The 11,973-nt window shown below is 26.6% G+C and overlaps 1 protein-coding gene across 1 annotated transcript in view; it reads left to right on the forward strand.

Annotated features, from left to right (window-relative positions):
* Nucleotides 1-11,894, forward strand: part of LOC101241039 (uncharacterized) — a 42,976-nt gene extending 31,082 nt beyond the window's left edge. Inside the window, exons 4-11 of the mRNA XM_065805388.1 lie at nt 1,977-4,035; nt 4,447-4,550; nt 5,095-5,162; nt 5,301-5,447; nt 7,725-7,812; nt 9,229-9,377; nt 9,885-10,029; nt 11,370-11,894. Of these exons, the coding sequence (XP_065661460.1) occupies nt 1,977-4,035; nt 4,447-4,550; nt 5,095-5,162; nt 5,301-5,447; nt 7,725-7,812; nt 9,229-9,377; nt 9,885-10,029; nt 11,370-11,520 (2,911 nt within the window). The 3' untranslated portion in view covers nt 11,521-11,894. The remainder of the gene's footprint in view (nt 1-1,976; nt 4,036-4,446; nt 4,551-5,094; nt 5,163-5,300; nt 5,448-7,724; nt 7,813-9,228; nt 9,378-9,884; nt 10,030-11,369) is intronic.
* The last annotated feature ends 79 nt before the right edge of the window (nt 11,895-11,973 follow it).

Here is an 11,973-nt window from a genome sequence, read left to right on the forward strand (position 1 = left end):
TCAAGCATATTTTCAATAATATGTGATTAAATTTAAAATAAGTCCTTAAATTAAAAAACCATCTGTCAACCAAAATAAAAGATTATAATATCAATCTGCAAAGTTTGAATGAGACAAAATTTATATATAGGAAGATATTACATTACAAAGTTATTGAATTTGAGGCATTTTTTAGACAGTTTTTCCACCATTATGAATGAAAAAAAAAAAAATTTAATTTTTATTTAGATGTTTTTTATATATTTCTCATTAGAAAAATATTAGTTTTTGACTTTATTCCAAATTTTTATTAAAAAAGTACTTTTTAGTAGTGTACTGCCTTAACATTATATCTCCTAAATACTAATCCTGAAGAACAAGGGTGTTGTATGGAGAAACATGTTATGGGGGTTAAGCTTGTTACTTTTCTTTGTTGCTATGGGGATTAAACTTGTTACTTTTCTCTTAGAAAGTGAACTTTTATAAGATTAGCATAAATTTTGATTATTTCACGAGAAATTGACATTTCTCATGTAATAATCAAAATTTCTCTTGACATTTCTAAAGCTTTTGATAAAGTTTGGCATGCTAGTCTTCTCCATAAGCTTTTTTCTTATAGTGTATCTGGTAACATCTATACGATTATTGAGTCCTTCTTTTCCAATTGTAGTATAAAAGTTGTCCTCGATGGACATCACTCTTCATATCCTGTAACTTCAGGGGTTCCTCATGGTTCTATCTTTAGCCCTATACTTTTTAATTTACATTAACGATCTTCCAGATATTCTGACATCTAAGGTGGCATTGTTCGCTGATGATACTACCATTTATTCTTGTCTTGATAAGAAGCCAACATTCTTTGATTGCTTGGAGGGGGCATTTGAGCTTGAAAAGGATCTCACTTCTGCTACAACATGGGGCTCGCAGTAGCTTGTGAACTTTAATTCAGATAAAACCCAATTTTTTTCAGCTAATCATTATTGCAATAGTTTAGATCTTCCTATATTTATGAATGGTAATGTACTTAATGAGTTATCTACCCTTCATCTTCTAGGATTAACTCTTACTTTCAATCTTTCTTGGAAACGGTTATCAAATCCATTGCAAAATCAGCATCCACTAAGGTTGCATCTCTTTATCGTGCTCAACACTTTTTTACTCCATATTCTATTCTTTATCTTTATAAATTTCAAATCTGTCCTTGTATCAATACTGTTGCCATATTGCCATGGGGTGGATCTTCTCTGATGCCCTTTCTCTTTTAGACAAGGTGCAAAAGCGTATTGTAAACATTGTTGAACCTGCTCTTGCAGCCAACCTCTAACCATTATCACATCGTCGTAATGTTGCTTCTCTTTCTCTTTTCTACAAATACTATAATGGGCACTACTCTAAAGAGCTAGCGTCTCTTGTGCTATCTACTAAAATTCATTCTTGTGTTACTTGTCATTCAATCAAGTCTCATCTTTTTTTGTGACTGTTCCTAAGTGCTCTAAAAACTCTTATTCGTCTAGTTTTTTTCCTTGAGTATCAGTTCTTTGGAATTCATTTCCTTCATCTTGCTTTCCTGATTCATATAATTTGCAACTTTTTAAGTCGTCTGTCAATTGTTATCTTGCTCTATAAACTTCATCTTTTCTTTTCCAGTAACTTCCAACTCGAATAGTGGTTGCTTGCAGCCTTGATGGAAGCAAAGATGTTAAAAAAAAGGAAAGTCTTAATACTTTTTTTTTAGATTTCTTAACAACTTTATAAATGTCAATGTTTACAAATTTAGCCATACTTTTTTTTTTACATTTCTTAACAAATCTATAAATATCAATGTTTACAAATTTATACATTCTTTTTTTTTTTTTCTTCATTTCTTAACATCTCTATAAATGTCAATGTTTACAATTAAAGTTTAAAGGTTTTTAATACATTGATTTATGAGCACTGATTTTTAAGAAAAAATGTTGTTTCATATATATTTAAAATGTTTTTTTGTTTTTTTTTAGAGAACGTGACATATTAGCTGTAGAAAACACTGTGCGGTATGAAGCCATGAAAATACGTTGGAAAACACTTCTTAAAGGTTTAGTAAATGATTATGAAAGTGTTTATTATTGCCCAAAATGGTTTACCGGATGTCCTAAAAATGCTAATGAGTATACTGAAACATCAGGTATTACGGAAGCTGTGATTGTAAACAATACTGCGGAAGTTCATGCAGATATTATTGAAGAGTTTAATCTTTCTTGCCCAAATGACTATAAAAATGTGGGTCAATTTGACACAGATCATTTAAAATCAAACTATAATGTTTCTAATTGTTCTGAAATGTTTCCTTGTCCTGTGTTATCTTCAGACATAGTTAAAAATGTGCCATCTACAATGGATGATGCCACCACAGTTCATGATTGTTATGAACAAAAACAATCCAATAGTAAAGAACCTTTGAATATCATTGAGTGTTGTATTGACCAAAATGCTTGCCTTAAGCATAACATTTGTAGTGAATATAACCCTTTTAGTGACGATGAAAAACATTTAAATATTGAATGTATTCAACATGTTGAACTTTATGAAAGTTTAAATTCAGAAGATATAAGCAAAGCACTTGCTGATGCTATGATTGAGTATACTGAATCTGACGAAAAAAAATCTCTACCTTCTGGTTTTGATAGCTTTGATCTGTTAAGTGAAGATGCTGTATCTTCACTTGTATCTTCAGTAAAAACTTGTAAAGAAATGACTAAAAATATAAAGTCTTTTGGGGGAAATAAAGAGACATTTTTAAATGATGATTTTGAACCATTAAAAAAATTGTTGAACATTCCAAAAACTAAGAAATGTTTTTCTTCTCAAATAGAGTACATTAACAATACATCAGATGATTTTTTGGATACTTCTTCTTTTACTGACCCTTTTGAAGATCCTATGTTGCAAAAAAGTAAAAATATGCAAGAATCTTTATATTCGAAATCAGAAAATTTTAAATCTATTGACTTAAGTGATCTTCCTCCTCCAACACCTTCTAAATCTATTAATTTAAGTGAACGTTTTCCTCTAACATCTTCTAAACCTATTGATTTAAGTGATTTTCCTCCTCTAACAACTACTAATATTATTTCTAATCAAAATGTTTTATCTAATCATACTCATAAAAAATCAAAAAAAGAATTATCTGCTCCATTTGATGCTTATGATTCAGAGTGTCATAATAAATCAAATAAAAATTATTCATCTGTTACAGCTTCTTCCTATTTTAATGATAATAGTATATTTAAGCCCATAAGCCCAAAAAAAGACTGCATAAATTCTAGTATAGATTGCTCTACAAGTCCAGAAACTTCATTCATTTATGATGATAGTATCCATAATGGTTCCCTTGAAAATAATGGAAGAGAAGACTTTCCTGACTCAAGAGAATCACCAATTTTTGACAATTCTGTTAATGAAATACTTGTCAAATATGAAGCCGATCGAGATGGGATTAAGTCACCAACAGGAGAAATTCTAGATAATCTTCCACCTTGGATTGCTCAAATGATTAAGGCAAGCACTCCACCTCAATCATTAACTAAGCTTAAACGAGCCAAATCATTAGTTAGAGCAGAAACAAGCAATAGAAGGTACACAAGGCTAAACAGCTTTGATTCAGCATTACCTTATGACAATAATTTACTTGGAATTGTGGAAAATGCAAATAAGTATCTTTTAGAGCAAATGCATCTTCATACTGAAAAAGTAGGCACAGTTTCATTGTCGCAAGTTGTCGCAGATGAGCTTTCGCCAAAGGAACCTGTAAAAAAATCTGATACATCAGTTTTAGATATAATAGGGACCCAAGGAATATTTAATCAAAATGATGATTCGTTTTTAGTAGACATTCCAAAATTTCAATTTATTTTAAATAATAAGGACTTTAATGACAGTTTAAATAAATCTGTTAACTCTGGTTTAAATTCATGTCCTTATTGTAATTTTGATCCTGCTCATCCTCCTAAAATTATACTACCTTCATCAACAGCACTTGGAGAGGAACAGCTTAAATTTATAGAAATACAAGCTCAAGTAAGTTTTATGTGTGTATGTTTGTCTTGAAAAGTTGTCAATGTTTTTACTTTTTACTGTGTTTACTTTTGATGTTGAATTTTTTTTAATTGATATGAAGTAGAGCAAGCTTGTATTTTTTTAACTTCATTTTCTGAAAAGTAATTTGTTTACATTATATCTTCAATATTCAATGTTGAGTATTTAATTCAATTCAATATTTAAAATTGTATTTTATAACAACAAAATACTTTATTGAACTGATTATTTTGTAACAACAAAATACTTTATTTAACTGATTATTGAACTTATTTTACTTGTATTATTTTTTTGGTGAAGTTTTTTTTTATGCTATTTTTATTTTTGAAGAGTAATAGAATTATGTTGGCGTATATTTTTAAATTTAGAGGCCATTATTAAAGTTTTATTTAGGTTTTTGCAGCCAGACAGCCCTATGATGAAAAAATGATATCTGCATCTATCCGTGTCATTGATAAAGATGTACCAAGAACAGATAGAGAGTTGCCACTCTTTAAGTAATCCTTGTTTTAAGTGATATTTTTAAACTTTTTAATTACTTTAATCATAAAAGAAAAAGAAGAAAATTTTTTTACTTTACATTACTCATTTTAGTATATCACATATTGGATTTTACATATATTTGCATAATTGCAAAAAGTCCATGACTTTTTTTGGATATTTATTAAAAATATTTATTGTTTGGTTAACTATATAAGGTTATATAATATATAAGGTTATAATATAAGGTTAGGTTAACTCTATCTATATACTCTATCTATATAAGGTTATAATATAGGTTATAATATAAGGTTAGGTTAACTCTATCTATATACAGTTTCTACATTTAAAAAAATCATTTGTTAGTTATTGAGCTGAGTGCAAAAGAAAACTTGGCAAATATCTTGTTTTTTAAAACTTGGCAAATATCTTGTTTTTTAAAACTCAGCAAATATCTTGTTTTTTAAAACTCAGCAAATATCTTGTTTTTTAAAATTAACATTTATGTTGATTTTTATCCTCTTCCAAAAATTGATTTTTTTGTAATTGTAATTTTTTCAGAGACGACAATAATCCTGGCTTGGTAAAATTAAGAGATTCTTTGCTGACATATGCTTTTTTTCATCCAGGTAAACATTTTTCACTTTTTAAGCATATGATTTTACTATAGATTATAAAAGAATTTCTGCTCTTCAGTAAAATAAATTTATTAATTTTTTTCTGTTAATGAAATCCTGTTTAACTTTTTTAAATTGTATGATTTAAAGAGGTGGGGTATGCTCAAGGAATGAATGACATAATGAGTCGTTTTCTCTTTGTAATGGATACAGAAGCAGAAGCTTATTGGACATTTGTCAATTATATGGAACATTTTAAAAAAGATTTTATGGAAGAAGGAATGTTAAGAAAAATATGTAAGTTTAAAAAATCAAAATTTTTTTTAATGACAATTTTTAATAGAATTTTTGCAGAATCCCATCTTTGACTTCTAATTCTAAAAACTGTCCACTTTGTACTCCAGTAAACCTTTTTGCCATATTATCTGTAAATTTATTGAAAATATATTTTAATATACAGTGTCTCAAAAAATTATCCGACCAAACACTTTTTTAAATATTTTTCCTAAAAAAAGTGCTGTATTTTCGTAAATTTAGACTTTTTTGGTAAACTCAAGATTAATAAAAATAAAAGAACATGTTTTTAAATAGATTTTCTTTATTTCAATGTAAAATATGAATCACAAAGTTTTCAGTCTTTAAATAAATGAACTTAGGTCGACCAAAGGCATTATTTGTTTCATAATAAATTATTATATAACAAAACAATTATTTTAATACTTTGTTGGGCCTCCCTTTGCTTGGATTACAGCTTCCAGACGTCTAGGCATTGATTCGACTAAAGATTTTGTTTCTTCTGATTGAATCTTTTCCCAGGCTTCTTCAATTGCCACTTTGAGGTTTTCTTTTTTGGAAAATGACCGATCTCCAATTTTTCGGTCTACAATTTCCCACAAATGTTCAATGGGATTAAGGTCCGGTGATTGTGCAGGCCATTCCAAGACCTCAACATTATTTTCAGCAAACCACTCCTTTGTTTTAGTGGCACAATGCTTGGGATCGTTATCTTGCTGAAATGTAAAATCAGATCCTAGCCGAAGTTTTCGAGCAGATGACTTCAAATTTTGCTTTAATATGTTTCTGTATTGCACCTGATCCATTATAGTATCAATAAATTGGAGTTTTCCAACACCCTTCCAAGCCATTGAACCCCATACCATCACGTTACCGCCACCATACTTGACAGTTCCTCTCACTCAGCCTAATTTGTAGGCTTCTCCGGCTTTTCTCCAAACTTTTTGGGCTCCATCAGATGACTTTAAGTTGAATTTCGATTCGTCGCTCCACAGGATCTTTTTCCAGAAACTTAACGGCATGTTTTTGAACTTCTTAGCAAACTCCAATATTCTTTTCATGTGTTTCTTACTCAAATATGGTTTATTACGCACAAGTCGTCCTTGAAATCCCTGGTCTCGGATAAGATTTCTGATTGTCTGATGGGATAATTTGATTCCATAATTCTCTTCAGCTTGCTCAGCCAGTTTTCGAGCAGAAATGAAGCGATTTTTTTTGACTTGTATAGTTAAGTTTCTATCAAAACTCTTAGAAGTCTTTTTTTTGCGACCCTGGCCTTCTTTTGTGGCTGTTGTTTTGATCAAATTATACTTCTTCATTATGTCGGATACTGTATTATGAGGAATTCCAGTCTCTTGCTGCACCTGACGATAGGTTTTACCCTGATTGACTAGATCGACAGCTAAATTTCTCTGAGAAACAGTCCAGTGACGTTTACCTCCAACCATTTTACTTAAAAAAACATTAAGCCTTTTTTTTATACAAAACTTTTTTTTTACTACAAAAAAACAGTTTTTTGTTATCAATTTCATTAATTGTATAAAAATTTGCTAAAATATTTCAACAAATTTCACATAAAATTAATTAAACTTACATAAATATGGCTTGGTCGGATAATATTTTTACAAGCTTATTCAGTACTAAGTTTCTTTTAGGTCAAATAATAAACCAACTGAAGCATGAATCAAATATAATGAACGCTTAATAACATACTATTCCCAATAGAACTAAAATGACTGACAAAATAAGTATCGCTATTCATTGTTTTTAGTATAGTTTAGAGCGTAAACATTTTTATTGGGAAAAACTTTTTTGGTCGGATAATTTTTTGAGACACTGTAGATGATAACATATATAATCATTGTGCATGTAAAGATAATCAACATAGTTTGTAAGTTAACCTTAAGTTCTTAAGTTTATCTTACGTTCGTAAGGTTAATGAACATAACAACATAAAGTATGAAATGAAAAAATTTGTTTGAATCAGAAAATTAATCTAATATATAATTCAAAAATCATAGAGTTTCTAAACAATTCAATTAATAAATAATTTTACATCATTTAAAAGTTGAACTATATAGTAATTAATACTAAACAATTTTCTAAACAATTTGATTTATAAATAAAAAACTATATAGTAATTAATAATAATATTTGTATATGTACCATGTATAAATGTATGTATAAATGTGAATGAGCAAAGTCCACAGAGAAGTATGAGAAATATTGGGAAAAATTACTCCTCCATAAAGTTTTTAAATTAATTTAATTTTTTTTTAGCACTCTTGGAACAACTTCTAATGAAAATGGACAGAGAGCTATATGATGTACTTCAATCTACAGACATGGGTTTAATGTTTTGTCACAGGTTATTTCCTTTATCAATACATATAAAGATAGCGTTGTCTAAATAGCTTTATGCCCTTTTGAAATAAAATATTTAACACATCATGTTGTTTTTTGTAATTGATATTATGCTAATAAAATCGTACAAGTTATTATCATTTTTATTTTTATTGTTTTGAAATAAGTTTTTTTGTAGCATGGAACATTTGAGCTTTTGATTCAAAAGATTTAAAAAACACTTTTTTAAATCTTTTGAATGTTCCCTAAAAATCATTAAAAATCATTTTTTTGTGCTTTTTATATTAAAATTATTTTTGTCTAGATGTTAAATGTGGCTCTTAAATAGTTTTTACAATTTTTTTATTCAAGATAATGAATAGAGAGATAAAGAATTGTGCATAATATATACACATGTCTTACATTAGATGTCTTGCATAAAAATTTCTTTAAAAATACAAGTAAAATAATGTTTATTCATTTGTCACACCTCATTATAAAAAAATGCCACTTAAATTTTTTTATTATTATATTTTTTGCATTTTTATTTTATTATTTAGTTGTTTTTCTGAAACTTTTTTTCAATAAAAGAATTATAAATGTTTGTAATTGAATAAACTAAAAGTTCAAAATAACAAATTTATTTTGAACTTTTAGTTTATTCAATTTTAGTATTTATTTGTATCATAAAATTATACATTGTTTTATTTAATAATTTCACAAAAAATAAAATTGTAAGATTTATATAATTAATAAACACATATAGCATAAAAAATATAAATAATTTTAATAAAAATTGCTGTTTGGTTATTTTTTTAAACAAATTTGAAGATTTCACAAGCTTCTTTTCACAAAATTTGAATATTATGCAGAAACCAATATGTTAAATAGTTTGACTTTAACTCTTTTTTTTTATTGTCTAGTACTGTTCTCATTGTCTGTTACTCATTGTCTGCTGTTGTTCTCATTGTCTTTAAATGATTCTTTGTTGTAAGTTGTTTTAAGATCTTTAATAAAATTCGAAAAAAGTTTCAGTAGAATGTTGTATTTGATTGAATCAGTTATGCATAAAATTTTAGATTGAACATTAGGTAAGAAATCATAATTTTTACTTTACATAAGTGTTATTGAGTATCTAAGCATTTTACAGACTGATATCCTGATCTTAGTGCATTGACCATACCTATAAGCTCAATTTTAAGAAATTTAAATGATACACTTGTGCTGAACAATAAGTTTAAGTTTTTATATTAAAATTTGCTTTTTGAAGTTTTTTGACAATTTTATGATAACATAAATGTTTTATTTGCAGCATACTTGTGGAGTGTTTAATGTTCTCTCCCCTTCTAGGTTTTTTTCTGTATAATTTTTTTTTCTCTTTAACTTAAGAAATAAGTTTAAAACAGCAAAAATTTTAATCTGTAAGATATTTTTTTCATAGATGGCTACTTTTGAATTTTAAGCGTGAGTTTGATTACAAAGAAGCCCTTCGTTTATTTGAAATAACCAGTAGTCGACACTTGGAAGTTTCATCACTTGAAGCAGAAATGGAACGTTATAAAGAAAGAGCAAAAGAGTTTGAAAATAACAGTATTATTTTGTCTTTTTAATTTTTTTGCGAAGCAAAATTTTTGAAAAATTTCTTGAATTCTTAAGAAAATATTACGCGATAATTAAAAAAAATTTTTTTTGCTAAATATATGAAAAATTCTTTGAAATTTAAATATTTTGTACATGCACGTGCAATACCGAGAAGTTTTACTATAGGAGTCAGAGTCGCAATTATGTTAAGCAACTCCAACTCTGCAAAAAAATGTTGCAACTCTAACTCCACAGCCCTGTTTATAGTGATTAAAAAATTATTTTAGAGAGCTGAAATGTTATTTGTAACACTTCATAACAAATCACGCTTGAAGCTTAAGTAAAGCATCTTGATTTGTAGCTATTTCATAAATTTTCATTTTAAAACAAAGAATTGAAACAACTGAAATGTATCTTAACACATATTTCATAAACAGAGGATTTTATTATACATATTTATTTTGATAAGTTATTTAAGAAAATTTAATGGTGTTGAAAAATATGTTTCATGTTCAGGTGCAGGAACACATCAAGAAGAAATTTATTTATCTCCAGAATATCCTTTTGATATTTTTGTATGCGTTGCAATGTTGATGGAATGTCGTAACTTAATCATGGACACTGCAAATGATATATGTGCAATTTATCATATTCTCTCAAAGTTTGTTATTTTTTATTATCTCAGTTTGTTTTGCATTCTATTACATTAATTAAATTTTGTTGTATTTCGTTCTATTGATATTGTTTTATATAAAAGATTTTTAAGTTGTATTTTTATATTTAAAATTTTATATAGTATATATATTTAAAAAAGCTGTTTTTTCAAAACTCTGTTTTTGTGACAACTTTTTAATTTTAAAGTTGTAAAGTTTTTTTCAAGAAAAATATTAAAGTAAATATAAAGAGTTTTAAATAAAGATGTTTTGAATTTGTTGAATGTTGAATCAAATGTTGATTCTGGTTTGATTTTGTTGTCGATTGAATGTTGAATTAGATGTTGATTTTGGTTTGATTTTATTGTTGATTGAATGTTGAATCAGATGTTGATTTTGGTTTGATTTTGTTGTCTACAACCTTCAGTTCTGTTGATGTATAATTGTACCAACTGCAGTTCTGTTGATATATAATTACACCACTTGCAGTTCTGTGGTTGTACACAGTTTTAGAAATTATCGAAAGTATTTCTTTATATCCTTAGTTTAAAATATTAATGTAAGTAAAATCTGTTCTTATAGTAAGATTAGTATTAATATTTGTAGACTAGTTTATAATTTTTTTAATACTTATAAATAAAAAATTACAAACAAGAAACTATTAAGTAACTAAGCAACCCACAAATACATTGTCCAAAGCATCTTGATAATCATTTTTAAAAGTTTTTCTTATTTTAGTTTATTGAATTGAAATGATTTTATAATTTATTCTGGTTATTAAGGTTTATGTTTGCGCTGTTTTGTTATATCATAAGATAACATTTTGCCTTATAAGATAACATTTTGTCATATCTTAAGATAACATTTTGTCATATCTTAGGATAACATTTTATCATATCATAAGATAACAATTTGTTATATTGTAAGATAACATTTTGTTATATCATAAGATAACATTTTGTCTTATTATGAGACAAAATTTTGTCATATCATGAAATAAAATTTTATCATATCCTAAAGTAATATTTTGTAATATTGTGAAATAAAATACTACAAAATTTAAATTAAAAAAATATTTTGTTTGTTTCTTAGTTTTCTTTTAAATTGAGATTACTTATAATTATTAAAACATTAAAAAAAAAGTTAAAATAGTTTTAATTTTTTTAGGTTACCAACAACTCTTGATTTATTTTTATTTTTTAGGTTACCAACAACTCTTGATTTATTTTTATTTTTTAGGTTACCAACAACTCTTGATTTATTTTTATTTTTTAGGTTACCAACCACTCTTGATTTATTTTTATTTTTTTAGGTTACCAACAACTCTTGATTTATTTTTATTTTTTAGGTTGCCAACAACTCTTGATTTAAGTAAAGTTCTTCAAAGATCTGAAGAGCTTTTCTATCAGTATTGTAGAAAAACCGTTGTCGATTGCTTTCAAGTTATAGACGAACTTGAAATAAAAGATTTTAAAAGGAATAAATTTTCTTATAAATAATCGTTTTGTTTTACTTTCTTTTTTTGCTGACTTTTTTGAGTTTTTGCTTTTTTACTTATTTTTATCTTCTAAACTTCTTGCAACATCTTTTTTTATGTTTTTAAATCTATTTCTATGTATTTGTTTCTCTCAACTTAAACAAAAATGTTTTTAGTTTTGTTGTTGTTTTTATTTGTTGTTGTTGTAAACATTTAAAAAAGAAATAATTTTATAACTTTTAAATAAAATAAATAATTTTTTTGTAAATTTTCTTTTGACTTTGATGTAATATTATTTTTATTAAATTTTTTTAGTGTAAAAAAGTGTATACATTTTTTATCTTAATATTTAAATTTTTTGTATTTACGCCAAAATATCTTATTTTTTTAAAAGAAGCAGTTGTATTTACTTATGCAAATTTTTTTAGTTTAAAAATAATAGTTTCAAAATTTTACTTTAGCAAGGTATTTTTTA

The sequence above is a fragment of the Hydra vulgaris genome, chromosome 09, assembly GCF_038396675.1.
Source record: "Hydra vulgaris chromosome 09, alternate assembly HydraT2T_AEP".
In the NCBI taxonomy this organism is placed as follows: Eukaryota; Metazoa; Cnidaria; class Hydrozoa; order Anthoathecata; family Hydridae; genus Hydra; species Hydra vulgaris.